Source organism: Megalobrama amblycephala, linkage group LG2, assembly GCF_018812025.1.
Source record: "Megalobrama amblycephala isolate DHTTF-2021 linkage group LG2, ASM1881202v1, whole genome shotgun sequence".
Lineage (NCBI taxonomy): Eukaryota > Metazoa > Chordata > Actinopteri > Cypriniformes > Xenocyprididae > Megalobrama > Megalobrama amblycephala.
In genome coordinates, this window is record NC_063045.1 from 58,433,277 (window position 1) to 58,451,862 (window position 18,586).

At 36.3% G+C, this 18,586-nt stretch overlaps 1 protein-coding gene across 1 annotated transcript in view; it reads right to left on the reverse strand.

Annotated features, from left to right (window-relative positions):
* The window catches only part of epb41l4a (erythrocyte membrane protein band 4.1 like 4A), a 56,292-nt gene that overhangs the window by 16,396 nt on the left and 21,310 nt on the right, over positions 1 to 18,586 (reverse strand). Inside the window, 10 exon segments of the mRNA XM_048181239.1 lie at positions 2,660 to 2,691; positions 2,693 to 2,752; positions 3,427 to 3,490; positions 3,931 to 4,019; positions 4,532 to 4,619; positions 10,256 to 10,275; positions 10,277 to 10,377; positions 11,929 to 12,026; positions 12,178 to 12,256; positions 13,833 to 13,884. Coding sequence (XP_048037196.1) covers positions 2,660 to 2,691; positions 2,693 to 2,752; positions 3,427 to 3,490; positions 3,931 to 4,019; positions 4,532 to 4,619; positions 10,256 to 10,275; positions 10,277 to 10,377; positions 11,929 to 12,026; positions 12,178 to 12,256; positions 13,833 to 13,884 — 683 coding nt within the window.

The window sequence follows — 18,586 nt, forward strand, 5'->3', positions numbered from 1 at the left end:
CTTTATTGCTGGTTATTGCTGCTGCTGTTATTGCTGCTGCTGCTGCTGCTGCTTATTTCTGCTGCTGTTATTGCTGCTGCTGCTGCTTTTGCTGGTTATTGCTGCTGCTGCTTTTGCTGCTGCTGCTGCTGCTTTTGCTGGTTATAGCTGCTGCTGTTATTGCTGCTGCTGCTGCTTATTTCTGCTGCTGTTATTGCTGCTGCTGCTGCTTTTGCTGGTTATTGCTGCTGCTGCTTTTGCTGGTTATTGCTGCTGCTGTTATTGCTGCTGCTGCTTATTTCTGCTGCTGTTATTGCTGCTGCTGCTGCTTTTGCTGGTTATTGCTGCTGCTGCTTTTGCTGGTTATTGCTGCTGCTGTTATTGCTGCTGCTGCTTATTTTTGCTGCTGTTATTGTTGCTGGCTATTGCTGCTGCTTCTGCTGCTTATTTTTGCGGCTGGTTATTGCTGCTGCTTATTTCTGCTGCTGTTATTGCTGCTGCTGGTTATTGCTGCTGTTGGTTATAGCTGGTGCTGTTATTGCTGCTGGTGCTGCTTTTGCTGGTTATTGCTGCTGCTGTTATTGCTGCTGCTGCTTATTTCTGCTGCTGTTATTGCTGCTGCTGGTTATTGCCGTTATTGCTGCTGTTGGTTATAGCTGGTGCTGTTATTGCTGCTGCTGCTTATTTTTGCTGCTGTTGTTGCTGCTGCTGCATATTTCTGCTGCTGGTTATTGCTGTTGGTTATTGCTGCTGTTGCTGCTTTTGCTGGTTATTGCTGCTGCTGTTATTGCTGCTGCTGCTGCTTATTTTTGCTGCTGGTTGTTGCTGCTGCTGTTATTGCTGCTGTTGGTTATTGCTGCTGCTGCTGCTGCTTTTGCTGGTTATTGCTGCTGCTGTTATTGCTGCTGCTGCTGCTTATTTTTGCTGCTGGTTATTGCTGCTTCTGGTTATTGCTTCTGCTGCTGTTATTGCTGCTGCTGGTTATAGCTGGTGCTGTTATTGCTTGCTGGTGCTGCTTTTGCTGGTTATTGCTGCTGCTGCTGCTTATTTTTGCTGCTGGCTATTGTTGCTGCTGCTTATTTCTGCTGCTGTTATTGCTGCTGCTGGTTATTGTCTGTTATTGCTGCTGTTGGTTATAGCTGGTGCTGTTATTGCTGCTGCTGCTTATTTTGCTGCTGTTGTTGCTGCTGATGCTGCATATTATAGCACAGTTATAGCACCGGCTATGACTGTTGGTTATAGCCGGTGCTGTTATTGCTGCTGCTGTTGGTTATTGCTGCTGCTTTTGCTGGTTATTGCTGCTGGCTATTGCTGCTGCTGCTTATTTCTGCTGCTGTTATTGCCGTTATTGCTGCTGTTGGTTATAGCTGGTGCTGTTATTGCTGCTGCTGTTGGTTATTGCTGCTGCTGCTGCTGCTGCTTTTGCTGGTTATTGCTGCTGCTGCTTATTTCTGCTGCTGTTATTGCTGCTGCTGGTTATTGCTGCTGTTGTTGGTTATTGTTGGGTAAGGTAGAGGGTTTCTGAAAGCATGCTGCAACTGCTACAACAAATGCCTGACCAAGTATTTGAAGGTTGAGCAGCGAGCTACTGATATGATGCATTGATATGATGCAGTTGATGCACTGGCTACTGATACAGCAATCAACCAATCAGCTGTGTCCTATAGAGAATGATGTGATTACAAGCAGATTGAGTTAAGGACCTGTCAGCCTGTGCCATCTAGAATTTCATGACAGAACTTCGTATTTATATACTATTTTAGTTTTTATTAATATATCGAATTAGCTTTTATTTGTATACTTTCAGTTTTCATTTTCATTTTCATTTTAGCTATTAAGTTTTGTAATTTTGTTATGTGCATTTTTATTCATTTTTGTTTATTTTCAGTATTACTATTTTTGCTTAGTTTATTTTTATTTCAGTTTTAGTCAATGAACTAAGTTTTTCTTTTATTCTATTCAAGCTTTATTTCAAATAACAATAATGTTTTACTAGTTTTAGTTTTAGTCTAGTTTAGTCCACTCATATACAAACAACGGCCCAGTCATGCAGGTTTGCTCTTTACAACATCAGGAAAATCAGACCCTTACTGTCAATGTATGCGACACAAATTCTTATCCAAGCTCTAGTCATTTCAAGACTGGACAACTGCGACGCTCTACTGGCAAGTCTTCCAGCCAGCGCAACTAAGTCCCTGCAGATGATCCAGAATGCAGCAACACGTCTGGTCTTCAAAATGTCACACACCCTCCTGATCTCACTCCAATGACTCCCGATTGTGGCCAGAATCAAATTGAAGGCTTTCAGAACTAGCACTAGAACAGCGCCTCAATTCTCTCCTACAAGTTTATACTTCCTCCCACCAGCTAAGGTCACTGAATGAGCGACGCCTTATTGTTCCTTCAGAACGAGGCAAAAACTCTCACACTCCAAAACTTTCACCCTCTCTTTTCCTCTCTGGTGGAATGACCTGCCAACCTCCCCACAAACCACTGCGACCATCAAATCTAGCTTGCTTACTAATCTAGTTGTCAAATAAACCTGCCATTGTATTTCACGAATATCGTTGGCTCCTTGACGAATTGCTTTGTTCCACTCTTGTAAGTCGCTTTGGATAAAAGCGTCTGCTAAATGCATAAATGTAAATGTAGTTGACGATAATAAAAATTGTTGTTCTACCTAAAGAAGGTATGATGCTCCACGCAGCACTTTCCACAGGTTCTTGCAGGCCGTCTTACTGGGAGCGTCAAAGAAGAACGACGTCTCATTACACTGCAAAGAAACAAGGAAGCTGTGTTCAAATGGATATCTGTATGTATATATATATCTGTTGTCCCATCACCAGTGGTGCCCCTCATGTGCTCTAATTAGTCTGTTCTCACTAGGTTAGGTGAAGAGGGTTATTAAGGGCTGAGTCCTCGAATGAGAAGATGCCTTCACTCGCAGGTTAAATTGGCCCCTGGAGGAAACGGGTTATAGACACTTTCAAGAAATCTCAAGTGAGGCTTAAGGCCAGTCATAACACTCAATCAATAATGGGATTTTCATTGAGTCCTCATAAAGGATTTTCCTCCCAGTGGTCACAATTGGGGGCAATCGATGTTATGGAGGCAGCTGCAATAAGGTAATGTAAAGCAGTTACAGTAAGGTAATGTTGCTTGTTTCGAATGAAGAAACAAAGTCTCAGTATAGAGTTGTTGAACACAGGCTCAACACTGAAGGGACAATGTCAAGCCAAAATTCAAGTCAAGTAAAATGTATTTGAATAGCACTCACAAAACACATCTTCACTATCTTCACACTATCTTCATGCCTTATAGTCACATTTAACAGATTAGTGCTGGGAGATAATATAACGCAATGTTTGCATGTAAATTAAAGGGATTTTGAGATCATACATCTATAATTTCTTACATTAAAACAAATAATATAAAAAGAAGACTTACATCTCTGCCCATAACCCGCAGCTCAAATTGTGTTTCCTTGAAATACACTTTCGTAATTCTAGGCCTGAAAAATCAAATATTAAAAGTATTTTTTTTAACATTGTGAATAAATAAAAACATAATGACAGAGTGAAGAGTAATAATGTAATGTCATGTAATATAATATAATATAAATCTGTTTAAAGGAATAGTTCACCCAAATATAAAAATTCACTCATCTACTCTGCTTGTTCCAAATGATTACAATGAATAGGACTGAGGCTTCAAGCTTCAAAAAGGATGCAAAAGCATTATAAACGTATCATAACAATAGTCCATATGACTTGTGTGCTATATTCCAAGTCTTCTGAAGTCAAAGTCAGCTTTATGAGAGGAACAGACCCAAATTTAAAAAAGCCATACGGATTTGGAATGACATGAGGTTGAGTAAATGCTGACAGAATTTTCTGTTTTGGGTGAATTATTCCTGTAATAGGTTAAAAATTCAGTTAAACATCAACCTACCAGAAATATTTCCCGACTTGCGTTTTGTTTTTGTAAACCACAACCCCGACAGGAGTCAGTCCTAGGAAGTACTCCGATTGTTTTTCTCCCTGAGAAGACATATGCATTATATTTACGCATTAAAGGGATATCTCACCTAAATAAAAATTCTGTCATCATTTATTCACCCTATACCTGTATGAGTTTCTTTGTTCTGTTAAACATAAAAGAAGATATTTTGAAGAATATGGGTAACCAAACAGTTGATGGGCCCCATTGTATTTTTTTGGGTTACCCACATTCCTCAAAATATCTTCTTTTATGTTTAACAGAACAAAGAAACTCATACAGGTTTAGAACAACTTGAGGGTGAGTAAATGATGACAGAATTTGTATTTTTTGTTGAACTATCATTTTAAGCAGCCGAAAATATTCATAGTATACAATGCCAGGTTTATTAGAAAGCTAGACTAAGAAAGAAGCTAGAGCAGAGGAAATGCAAAGAAGAATTAAATCACTGAAGAAAAGATAAATGTTGATATTTTATCTGAGCAGAGTACAATGAAGGAAAAGAAAATCCTCTGTTGATTTGTCAGCAGGAACGCTTGTGGGCTCTACTTACAAACACAGGGTGCAGATCGACTCCATACATTTCCAGTGTTTTGGCAATTCCCAAGTAATTGTTTTCTGCCTCGGCAGGCACCTGACCCCTGCACAGAGAGGTCAACGTGTTACTGAACACTCAGAGCCAAGAAATACTATCAAAATACATATAAGAGTGTTTTAAGAACTTAAAACCATTTTGGAAGAAGGAGTATAACCTGGATTGTTGAATGAGGAAATGTTAAGACGTGCATTTAATGTTCCCTTGTTGAAACAAACAGCGATTTAGTTTAAGCAAACATTTGAAATACCAAAGTAAACAAGAGCAGCATATAAGAAAGAAAAAAAAAAATCTAATTTAATCATTAACTCACTGATTTTCCCCAGAAAGGTGTATATAATTCAAATAGTATTGTATTAATAGTATAAGATATAACTATCAAAATACACAGAAAAGTGTTCCCAAAAGATGATAAAAGCACATTGCAATTGTGAAATATGCTTAACCTGGATTATCAAATTAAGGGAATTTAAATCTGTACAAAAAAAAAAAAAAAAACATTTGCAAAAGAAAAGAGCAAACATTTGGAATACCAAAGCAAACAAGTGCAGCACAAGACCAGTAAAAGAAGAGAAATCAATGGAATGTTTTTTAGTCAAAAAACTGTAATTATTAACTCACTGATTTCCCCAGAAAGATTGAATGTGTTTTTCAGTGTTGCTTTAAAGTTAGTCAGGAAATCAGTGATTTGTAAATGTATGTTTGTCACGGACTGAATAGCAGGCCCGTACCAGTGAGGTCAAACCTGAAAGCAATTAAACCTACTAACACTAATGAAGGAAAGCGGAGGGAGTGCATGATCTTAACACAACAATTAAGAGAAGATACAAATGTATAAATCCCAGAGGGGAAAACGAACAAACAAACTAATTATGTATCTATGCATCTATCTATACACATACAGTACATGCATAAACAAGGGCGTTTCCTCCGAGGAGGCAGGGAGGCAGTGCCTCCTCGATAAATTTATGAGAAAATAATCCATATTACAAAAATAAAACATTGCAAATGTGACATTAAAAATGTTATAAATCACTCGTTTTTCTAAAGTAACACTGTCCAACAGGACACCAGCAGGTGAAGTTACAGCGGGAGGCTTGCCTACCCTGAGCCCAATTGAGCTTTAACAGACCCCCTTAACCATGCACTGGGTTTATAGTGGGGGGGTAATTGAGACTTGAATGGGGGAAAGTCATGTGAGAAGAGGCAATGTCCTCCATCGTGCTATGATTGGATATGAATTGGTTAGTGCGAATAAATCCCGCCTCTTGTTTTCGTGCACGTTCGCGAATCGGTCCGAATGAACAAAATTATGGCGTTAAAGGGAAGATTCATTAAAAAGTAAGTAAACAGCTCACCCACTTATGTCACATAATTCATAAAATGAGAAAAAAATCTAACATTTCATTGAAGGAAAATAATTGAAAGTGGGGGAAAATCTCCCTGGAAAAAGATGTTACAAATCTCCCTGGAAGAGGACGTATGTCTAAATCATCCTAATGCGTGGTGAGGAGGAAAGTTTGAGTGGACAAAGACTCTCCAAGGATCACAGTTGGAGAATTGCAGAGATTAGTTGAGTCTTGAGTCTCAGAAAGCCTAAAAAGATGATCAAACAGCACCTACATCCCTACAAGTTGTTCAGGAGGGTTTCAAGAAAAATCCTCTGCTCTCATCCAGAAACAATCTCCAGCATATTCAGTTGTCAATCAAGACTGGAACGTCAAACGGGACCGGCTTCTATGGTCAGATGAAACTAAAAAAAGAGGTTTTTGGCAGCAAACCCACCAGATGGGTTTGGTGCACACATGGATAAAAAGTACCCCATGCCCACGGTTAAATATACTGCTGGATCTTTAATGTTGTGGGCCTATTTTTCTGCTGGAGGTCCTGGACATCTTCTTCAGATATATGGCTATCATGGATTCTATCAAATACCAACAGATAAAAAATCGAAAACCTGACCGCTTCTGCTAGAAATCCAATAATGGGCCATGGTTGGAGCTTCCATCAGGACAATGATCCAAAAACAAACATCAAATCCAACACAAAAATGTGTCACTGAGCACAAAATGAAGCTTCTGCCACAGCCATCCCAGTCCCCTGACCTGAACCCTAAAGAGAAACGAGTGGAGTGAACTGAAGAGAAGAAGCACCAGCATGGAGCTGGAATCTGAAGATCTGGAGAGATTCTGCATGAAGGAATGACCTCTGATCTCTTGTCAGGTGTTCTCCAAACTCATCAGGCATTATAGAAGAAGACTCAGAGCTGTTATCTTGGGAAAAGGAGGTTGCAAAAAGTATTGAATAAAAGGGTGCCAATAATTGTGGCCAACGTGTTTTGGAGAAAAACATTTATTTCATAATGTGAGTTCCCCCCCCACTTTCAATTCTTTTCCTTCAATGAAAGGTTAGATTTTTGCTAATTATATGAATTAAAGATCAAAAAAATGCTGATTTATTTTTACAGTCATCTTTGATCATTATTTATCAAGGGTGCCAATAATTCTGAAGTTCACAAGTAAAATATGTTACTGCCTTTAGTTATTATTTTGGAATAAATTAAAAAATGCTTAAAAATATTAACTTGATGAGATTTATACTTTGTTTTAATAAATAGAACATTTATTGCAGAAATGTATTTGGTTTCACTTTTCTTTTTTTTGATGTAATGTTTATTTCACCAGGAAAATGTGACAACATTAAGTGTAAATGGAAAATTAATTTACATTTGATCTTATAAAAAAAAAATCATTCAAAAAAATGGAGGAATTTGCCTCCTCATTTCTGAACACCACTGCATACCACTGGTATTTATATAATATAAAAAATAGTTTCATTTCATAATATAAAAAAAAAAAAAAATGCAATGCATAAATTATATCTGTCCTGTTCCTGTGGTCAATCTAGCATATGTACAAATGCATTCTGAATTCCCCTCACAGCGGCAGCGGTTGCGGCGGGTGAGTCTCTGATGATTGTAGATGCTCTTTTATTAGTGTCGGGCCCCGTCATTTGTAGGCACCCCGGGGACTCGCCGCATTCATCTCTGTCATTTGGGCCCTGTGCGTGCGGCTGCATATTGCTTCTTAATCGCTGAAGCTTTCAGTGCATACAGAAAATATGATTCAGCACAGCCGGTCTGAGCCACATCACAGACGGGAGTACCCATGATCCTTTTGTTCTGTCTGAGAGGGTCGCCCTCTTGCTTTATCCGCGTTTCTCTTTGTCTATAGCTGAGCGCAGAAGGAAACTCCAGCATGCACGCTCTATTTTTATAATATGCAAAACAGTATGCAATTCAAACCATAGTATATAATTTTTTTGTCAAATGATCTCATTATTGCATGTTTAATTCAGTGAGTGGTATCCAGTTGTAATCCAGAATTAAATAGTTATTGTTGAAAAGTCATTTTTAGCCTAATTTGGTGTAAAAATCTGAACTCTTGGAGCCCTATTTTAACGATCTAAGCGCACATCGCAAGTGCACTTAGGGCGTGTCCAAATCCACTTTTGCCAGTTTAAGGATGGGAAAAATGGTCGGTGCACCCGGTGCATTGTCTAAAAGGGTTGTCCCTATTCTCTTAATGAGTAATGGGTGTGTTTTGGGTGTAACCTGTAATAAACCAATCAAGAGTCTCATCTCCCATTCCCTTTAAAAGCCAGTTGCACTCACGCCATGGCGTATTCGCTATTTACAAGGCGGAATTTGCAAGCGGAATAACTGAACGCGTCTAGAGTGAGGAAACGGATCACGAGGTTAAAGCGTGTAAGCAGACCATCTACGGGAAAAGCCTTATATTTATGCACACAATAATCTTTTACATTGTAAACCTTTTATTTTTAATATTCGGCATGTTTGTGTGCTGCTGCGCATCCCTGTGTGTATAATAAGCAGAATGTACGTGCGTTGTGCACCCGCATATAGGCACATATTACTAACACGCTCTTTAAATAACAAAACAAATATTGCACCATTGATTTTAGAACAGGGTTTCAGTTAGGTCAATAGATAGATAGATAGATTGATTGATAGATAGAAAATAGTATGAGTATCCATTTTTTTCATCTTTTCATAGACATCCTCCTTTTAATATTTTTAGTCTCTTCACTTAATTTCCTCACATTTTTTTGCTTTCTCATGTTTCCTGTTCTTAATCCCCCGACATGTTTAAGTGCTCCAGCATTCCTGATCAGAGTTTCTCATTTTACCACTGACTGTCAATCACAGGAACGCCTTAATACCTTCCGAACCCTCGTCTCTTTCATTTCTCGTCCTCCTGCCTCTCAGCGATCTCGGCCGCAATAAATCATGTTTTCCAGTGAAAAACATCCAAACATCTCAAAAAACAAGATGCCTCACCTGACTATCAAAATTGCACAAGGGATTATAGCTTGTTTACAGAGAATATATTTTGAATGTGATTTATATTGTTCCACTTGCCACACAAACACACTCAATAATGTGATTTTTCTTGCAGTGCTCCTGTCGCGTCTCTGCAGTTGGAGGAAAAATGAGTCTTTCCTGACTGATCTGCTCTACTTCAGCTCCTCACTGAGCTCTTAAAAATCAGGCCGCTGATAATCATATAAAACTTCGAGCCAAGTGGGGATTTGAGCCCTAAAGGCAAAAAAACATGACAATCAGCAGTCAAACACACAAATTCGGTGGAAATCTGAGAAAGGTAAGAGTGCCGACTTAAATATGAGCAGAGAAAAAAATCTGGAAAACAGTTTAAATGGAATTTTACTCTAATCAAGTCACTCTTCTGACGTGTCAGATTCATACTGCAGCAATAATACGAGTAGTTTAATAGCATGTCATTCTGTTTTAGAAGGGAAAATTGCATGTTAAAGGATTAGTTCACTTCAGAATTCAAATTTCCTGATCATCCCCATGTCATCCAAGATGTTCATGTCTTTCTTTCTTCAGCTGAAAAGAAATGAAGGTTTTTGAGAAAAACATTCCAGGATTTTTCTCCATATAGTGGTCTTCACTGGGGTTCAACGGGTTGAAGGTTCCAAATGTCAATTTCAGTGCAGCTTCAAAGAGCTCTACATGATCCCAGACGAGGAATAAGGGCCGAACCATCTTTAAAGGTCAGCAAAGCATTGGGCTGAGCCTTCGTCCTCCATTGCGCCATTGAAAAGCGTCTAATGCACGTATCCGATTAATATCAGATTTATTTCCACGTATGAACGAGGCCTGAAACTGATCGGAGAATATCGGAATCCATGTGCTTTTTTCCTGTTTATACACTGGTGGGTCATATCTGATCTGTGCCACATAGGAAGATAAAATGGGAATTGGGTCACTTGAACCATGTAATGTAAATCTGGCCATAGTGTGTCATCAGACAGGTGCAGCACATCACACACTCGCCGGCTCTCCACAGGCAGACAGGTGAGTGTTTGGCAAAAGGTCAAGTCTTTCAAACACACTGAGAGCGGCTCTCGTTACAACGAAATGGACAACGGCCAGAGGGAGGAATCTTTACTGTCTTTACTTTGAAACCCCAGCGGCCCTATTCCCATGGGAAGCTCTTATATTTACCGTAGCTTGTCCTTTGAAATGACTTGAAACAGGAATGTGATGTTTGAGCTCTCGGCAACGGTGAGATCTAATCTGTGATGGGATTATTGCGGATTAAGGTGTGAGATGTACTGTGTTTTTTATTGTCTTACATGAGCGTTTTATGAATCTGCTTCGATGGTGTCCTCTAGTTCCTCTTTCTGGTCAGGGACAAAGCGATATTCTGACACGTAACCTGGTGTGTGTTTGTATGGGTCGTAATCTCCGAGCTCGGCTGTAGGAAAAGACAAAGATGATACAATGTCATGTGGTATAAAGAAGATTGAAATGAAATTATAATAAATAAATAAATAAATAAATAAAATTATAATAATTAAACAAAATGAAATTTTGAAAAGGAAAAAAAAAAAAAAAAAACATTTTTAATAAATAAATAAAATCAAATGATGAAATAAATATAAATTATAATAAATAAAATGAAATGATGAAATAAATAAAATAATATTAAATTACTAAAATCAAATGATGAAATAAATAAAATTATAATAAATAAATAAAATAAAATGTTGAAATAAATACAATACTAAATAAAAAAATGAAATTAAATAAATAAAGTGAAATTATGAAAAATAAAATTATAATAAATAAACAAAATGAAATTTGGAAAAAAAAAAAAACAAAAACAAACAAATTTAATAAATAAAAAAATCAAATGATGAAATAAATAAAATTATAATAAATAAAATTAAATTATGAAATAAATAAAATAATATTAAATTACTAAAATCAAATGATGAAATAAATAAAATTATAATAAATAAAATAAAATGTTGAAATAAATACAATACTAAATAAAAAAAATGAAATTAAATAAATAAAGTGAAATTATGAAAAATAAAATTATAATAAATAAACAAAATGAAATTTGGAAAAAAACAAAACAAACAAATTTAATAAATAAATAAAATCAAATGATGAAATAAATAAAATTACAATAAATAAAATGAAATTATGAAATAAATAAAATAATATTAAATTACTAAAATCAAATGACAAAATAAATAAAATGATAATAAATAAATAAAATAAAATGTTGAAATAAATACTAAAATAATAAGTAAAAAAATTATACTAAAATAATAACTAAAAAACTTAAACTGTGGAATAAATAAAATGAAATGATGAAATAAATTAATCAAATGAAATAAAATTATAATAAATAAATAAATAAATAAATAAAACGTTGAAATAAATACAATACTAAATAAATAAAATGAAATTAAATAAATAAAGTGAAATTATGAAATAAAATGATAATCAATAAAATATTAAATGAAATGATTACATTAAGAAATAAAATTATAATAAAAATAAAATGAAATGTTGAAATAAATAAATACAATTATAATAAATAAATAAATTAGTATATAAATAATATATAATAAATAAATACAGGAATCAAATGAAATGATGAAATAAATAAAATTATAATAAAAATAAAATGAAATGATGAAATAAAGAAATAAAATGATAATAAATAAAATGAAATGATGAAATAAAAAAAATTAAAAAATAAATTATAAAAATAAATTAAATTAAAAATAAATACAATTATAAAAATGTACACATACATACATAATTTTATTATGTATAAGATAACAAAAATCACAAAACGTAACATTTTACTCGTTTTACTCGCTTTACTCGATGTTATATACAAATATGAGTCACAAAGTATATTTTAAAAAAAGCTGGAAAGCCTATAATTCACTGAAGTGACATTTACTGTAGGAAATAAGGACACATTTTGTGAATTTGTACATACATTGAATAGCAAGAGCTCCCAGTTGGGTGCTGATATTAAAGGGACAGGGAAGTCTCCCCTGCAGAACATCCTGCTTCACCTGCAGAAAGAACTGATACCTGAGAGAAGACAGAAAGACGGACAGTATAAGAGTATAAGACTGCACTGCAGTCAAACAAAACCAAAACCATATAGCACCATATTACTGAAATGACTGAATGACTGTATCCCTAATTCCTAAACTATGCTGATTTATTACAAAACACGCACCTTGTAATTTCCTCTTTCAGTTTACAAGGATCTTCAGCATAAAACTTCACCCCAAAGTAGAGCGTGTACGGAGGTCCAGCTGGAAAGAAGAAAACAACCGATCAACACTAAACACTAAATAAACCCTAACCAAACCAGTCCTAACCAGTAGCAATGCGACATTTTCAATGTGATTTCAAAGTGATCTGTCTGTCCTCAATTAAAGCAAAAATGATGCACAATATGACACAATCACAGCCGATCAGAACATATTTGATGTTTAAAGTAGAGCAGGATGTTTGACCAATGAGATTCCACAGTGGGCGTGGCTACTTAGCATAATGTGCCACAAACAGATACCAAGAGATGATGAAATCAGAAACATGGATCAGGATTTATTATTTTAGTGCTACACAGATTACATATCCCAATAATTCATTATCAAAGAAAAAACAATAATTATAGGTAATTTTAAGCAGTTTCACAAAACAATTACATGTAGTATATTAGTATCACTCTCTACATCCAGGCAAAAATACAGTGTAATTTAAAGTGACCAGTTTTACATTCCTGCAAAACTGTTAACAACCAAACCTGAAGCAGCTAGTCAGGATTATTTTGGGTATGTTATGGGAGGGTTAAAGAGAACCTGTTTTGCCCTTTTTCAAAGTCTTAATTTTGTCTTGACCTACTAGAACAGGTTTTCATGCTTGAATGTTCAAAAAACACATTATTTTCCCCATATTTGAGATTTGTTGCAGCTCCTCTCTTCCCAGTCTGTCAGTAACGCTCTGTTTAGTTCCTGTCTCTATGAAGCCCCTCCTTCTGAAAAGCACAATGTGCTCTGATTGGTCAGCTGGAGCAGTGTGTTGTGATTGGTCAAGCGCTTTGAGCGTGTTTGGGAAATGTTCCGCCCCTTACCATAATCCGCCAGTTTCAACACACTACTAACTGATCTGGCCCCGCCCCTTTATTTCGCACATGCCTTGGTTATTTAAATGAGGAATATTGTGACGTGTTCATTCCTGGAAGAAAACTCAAGACTACAATGGAGGCGTTTCAGGGAGTTCAGAAACAGTGACACTGATATAGAGAATAACTCCCGCTGGAGGGAATTTATAACTTTGCAGACCTTTCTCACGCTCAAACAGCAACATTACACACTAAAGAAATTTGAAAATGTTAAAAAGCATAATAGGACCCCTTTAAAACAATAGGGTTAGCAATATATCTAGGTTGTACACTAGATTAAAAAGCAGCAACACTGATATATAATGCATTAATTTCCCAGAGGAGTGAATTACTGAATTAAACAAATGCGTTGTAAATTTTGCCCTACATTCACATCAGTAGATATGCAAATACTCAACTTGCTGTGCAACTAAACACACAAACATAACTTTATTCATTACTACTTATTTGGATGGGTTTAACTGCATAATTACTTCCAAATTATCATTTGAAATGCCGTATGAGTTTTATCAGGAGGCCTTTAAAGAATCATTACAGCTCTGTCTCATGCTGCGCTGATCCATTTTTAATCTCCACTGAAAATGGGGGGGTAATCATAAGGTCAATGTGTTTCGTCCCATGATGCACAAAGAATTAAAGACCATCTCTGAAGATTTCTGAAGACGAAGCGGTGTATTTTTATTAGAAAACCAATGCATACTTACTTGTTATCAAATCTTTATGTTCAGCAAGTGTTTTTGAGGAATCAAGCCAAAACTGTAAATACAAGAGAAGAGATTTGATCAGATACAAGATCAAAACACAATAAACATCTTGTAACTGAAGCATCAGACTTTAATTAGTGAGTACTACTGAAGCTTTACTTTAGTTCCTCCCAAAAGCTTTGAGCTGCTGAGATGTTCAGTCATGCAAGTGCTGGCATAATATGAGGCCTATTAAAACCGGCCTCTGAAACAGGCTCATTAAAAATGTGTGCAAGAGTCACTGTGGCCTCCATCAATAAAACATGAAGTTTGAGCACGTCAGAGCGTGTCGTCTAGAGCTGAAAGAGTGTCTGTGGCCAGTAGCAGCCTTTGCTATGCCAAGAAATTAACGGGGCTTGGGGCAAAAACGCCACCAAAATGAATAAAAACACTTCCAAAAAGCAAGATATGTTGCAAAAAAAAAAAAAAAGTCTCAGTATAAGTTCTTGTTTTTGATATTTATAAGCAATATCATACGAGCAAAAGTGCTGTTTTCCCGAATATCAGCACGTTTACAAATGTGATATTGATTTTATACAATTCAATAAACAATAAGTTAATAGGCTGTTGGGTGACATACATTTTAGACACAATTAGGGCTGCCCCCTAATAGTCGACGAGAAGAGGCTTAGTCGACCAAAATTTTTTTAGTCACTTAGTCGCAGGGGGAAAAAAATCCACAGGAAGTGGCAAAGTCACGCAGTCCGTGAGGGACAGATCGTTAACAGCTGGTCTACGTGGTAATTACAGTACATCGGGCAGGACATCCAAACGCTCGCCTATCATTCATCGACCTCAAATATGGCTTATCATCTCAAACATGCAAGTAGTAGCAACTTAACATGGCTGCTCGCTTTAACGTTAACCAAGAAAAATGTGGGCTATTCAAGTGTTTGTGTGAAAGCTGAATAGTAGTGTGCTTAATGCATGACAGCTAACATGGAGGCGTCGATGCGATCACTCGCACTTAAAATACTCGTCATTTTTGGTCATACAGATAAGAGTAATACATCTTTTGAATCTGTGAAGAGTCTACTTTTATTTGTGTGCACTCACAATAACAACAATCTCTGTGAACTTGAGCGCGATAACAAAAAGAACCGAAACTCCATGTAAACTTGCCTCACAGACATGACAAATAAATCTATATAAAGCGAAATGTCTACTCTTAAATGGACCATTTCAAATGGAAAACAAATATTCTCGGGTTATGTAATCCGTATGAAACGTGCATATAGGTGCGTCAACTACTGTGATGACGAGTCAGCATTGTCAACTTCATCACTGCAGCCGAAAATACAGAAAACACTAGTTTATCAATTATTAAAATGTTAAAACAGCCTCCATGCTTTTTTCCCCCAATGCAGTCATTATCATCACTTCTGCCGGTGCGCTGCAACAGGCTTTATGCGTGAGCTTGAACGCTGATTAGGCTATGCAGGCATTAAAGGTCTTTTATTATGATTTATATAGTTTATTAACCCTCTTTTTTCAGGGCCCTGGAGAAGTTTTGACATGCCCTGACATTTGTGCTTTTTTCAGTTGTTCATAAACATCTTAATGGAAAAAAGTGTCATTACACTGTATTCAGCACAAACTAGGCTACAATAATATGTGAGGAACATGTATGTACATGTTTGTGTTTTTGAAGGAATAACGTTTATGCGTGGTTATTGAAAAAACAAAAAACTTAAGTCACTGAAATAAAGCCAAAAAATATATATTAAATCTGTGTTCACAAGACTTCTGTGTATTGGAGGTTGTAGACTAGATGAATCTTGTGAATCTCGTGAATCTTCATGAATAATAAGGTGATTCACACCTGAGAAGACAAAAGATTTGCATAATGATCTTTAATGACTTGCATATCAATGAGCTCTTTCAGACAGGTAGGCTGTGAAAAAACCTTCTGTTGATCATGTCTCAAGCTCATCATGGTGTATATCAAACATACAGAAAAAACAGCAATACTGTGAAATATTATTACAATTTAAAATAATGGTATTCTATTATATACTTTAAAATATAATGTATTTCTGTGATGCAAAGTGTCTGAACAATTATGTTACCTCGATGGCATTTCATATAGCCTTTTAGATTAAAAGCATGCACATTTGGAGAAATATTGATGGATTCTCATATGTTTATGTCAATTTTCTATACAGAGGAGTAATATTTATTTCATATTTATTGTAATCACTATGAGCGCTGGATACTGTGTTTTCAATTCATACTTGCAGCCGGAGGGTGCTCTGTGCACATTTAGTCCACAAATTAATCTAGAGAAGAACAGGACATTCCAGGAACTAACAGAGGCTCCCAGAGATCACTATAACATACAAATAAACACTTTTCAAGACAATAAATACACGATTGAGACAATGTATACATGTGTTGCCTCAGAATTTGCGTCTGAATAGCGCTCGCTCCGTGGGCGTGGCCGCATTAGCGGATAATGAGCTGAATCACGGACGTCTGACATGTGTCTCTTTTCATACAGATTACATAAACACAGAATTTTGACTTACACGATTTAAAACCTGACATTTCAACGTTTCTTTAGACATAAGTCTAATTTTTTTGTGATTAGTATTCACTAAGTTACAGCTCATTTTCTGAGAACTATCAGATTGGACTTCGTTCAGAGGGAGATCACGCATCATGTTGGTTTTCTTTATTTTACAAAAAGCACAACATTTTGTTTTTACTCTGAGTGTACACAAATAAAAGAAGATATTCCACAGATTAAAATGGTGTATAGCTCTTAATTGTATGTGCAACATTAACAGTAGTATTTTGAGTCTCTTTCACACTGGTAAGAAAAAAACCGAGGTGGTATCGCCAGTGTGACCGCCGACCCGAGGGAGTTAATAAACATGCGATTAGTCGACTAATCGCTTAAAATGAACGATTACTAGTCGACCAGAAAAATACTGGTTGAGGGGAGCCCTAGACACAATATTGTCAATTTTCTCTCTCTCTATTTTGCCAACAAAAATTGTTCCAAACTGTAGAGCCACTGCGCATCTCGGAGCGACACACTTTCAGTTTCATTACTGAATGAATTCGCATTTTTGAATGAATCGTTTAATAATTGACCTGACGGCTCACTCACTTCTGCTTTGTCCCTGAATTAATCAGCCATTTTAAACAAATCGTTTGACTGAATGATTCAATGACTAGCTCGTTAAGACAATGATTTGTCGCCACCTACTGGTGGTTTTAGTGTCATTTCAATTAGGAACTGAGGGATGAAGATTGAACGCCGTTTTTGTTTTCAGTCATGATTGTAACAATGGTTCTGGTTATAGAGATAGAATGCATTTATAAATAGGCTATTAAGAGCAAAATATGAGATAACATTGTAATTATAACAAAGATAAAGTAAATGCATCGAAGTGCAATCATGGAAGCATTGACTGAATCTTCAGCTCTTGTGTGGAAGTGTCATGTTATGTCCAAAGAGATAAGACAGAGACCTAAAAACACACCAACTCAAAAGGCAATACAATCTGTGGGATTTTTTCACCTGTTTTATGGTCCAGTAGGTGAAAATAGTGCATCCGATCGCTAAAGTAACAGCACACCTCTCTTCAACAACACACACGATTTGAGTAATTCAAATGCTGCAGGACAATGCACAAACTGAACTTCAACACTAATTATGAGCAATATTAAAATTGATGCTTCCATTAGCAAACAAAACATCAACTATGAGGGCATTAAAAGTGATTTACTCAATCTGTGAGGCGGTTCAGCTAATTAACATCTCACAGGCTCTATAATGAACAGATCTCAGAGATTACCATGCATAAACACAGCCTGAAGATCTTCTTAATATTTTAGACTCTTGTCAGGTGATATTTCAGTGAAGTCATAAGGGGATTGTATCTGGCATTGCCTTGAAGACAAAATTTATACGCCATTTAATGGATGTGCAAATGCATGCATGAAATACTTTATATGAGCACGGGAAGCTTCACTTCCCAACAAACACAATAAACTCCCTCTGAACCGCATTTGCATAGAGAGACAATGCAAACAAACATGTGTGCAAACAACAGGAAACGAGGTGTGTGTGCAGACGGAAAGAGGATTAGTGCTGCACGTTATTAAATTAGAATACATTAATTGAGTCACTAAAACTCATCTAATATCACATTAGAGCAGCTGGTGTGTTTCAGCGAACTGAAGAGCTCAAAAACACAACAATTTACAAGAACAAGGAGGATGCTTTACAACATTCAGGGCTGATGATTTGAACAAACCTTTACTTTTTTACTACTAAGTGATCATCAGACTTACAATATTCACTTGGTCGATGATAAAACCAGTGAAAACATATCCCACAAACTTACATTGAAGGAATGTTAACAATGACCCCAACTACATATCAACAGAGCAGAAGATGCAACAGAAATGTTCAAAATAAGAGGCTTTTCCTCCTATAAATGAGGACAGATGTTTTATTTTGCATGTCTAACAGCATGTTAAAAATGTCCCAACAAAATGTGTGCCAAAGGAATTCTCAGTGCCTTACAATTAGATGAGGCATCTATGAGTCAAGAGCGCATGTAACCCACACCCACAGAGCAGAAACCACCACACTACCACGTAAATTACACTGTTTTGAATAGGGATTTTTATCTCCTGTCTCTTTTTACCGTAATAACCGTTCATAGAGTTGATAGATTTGTGCAAGTGTAAATGTAAGT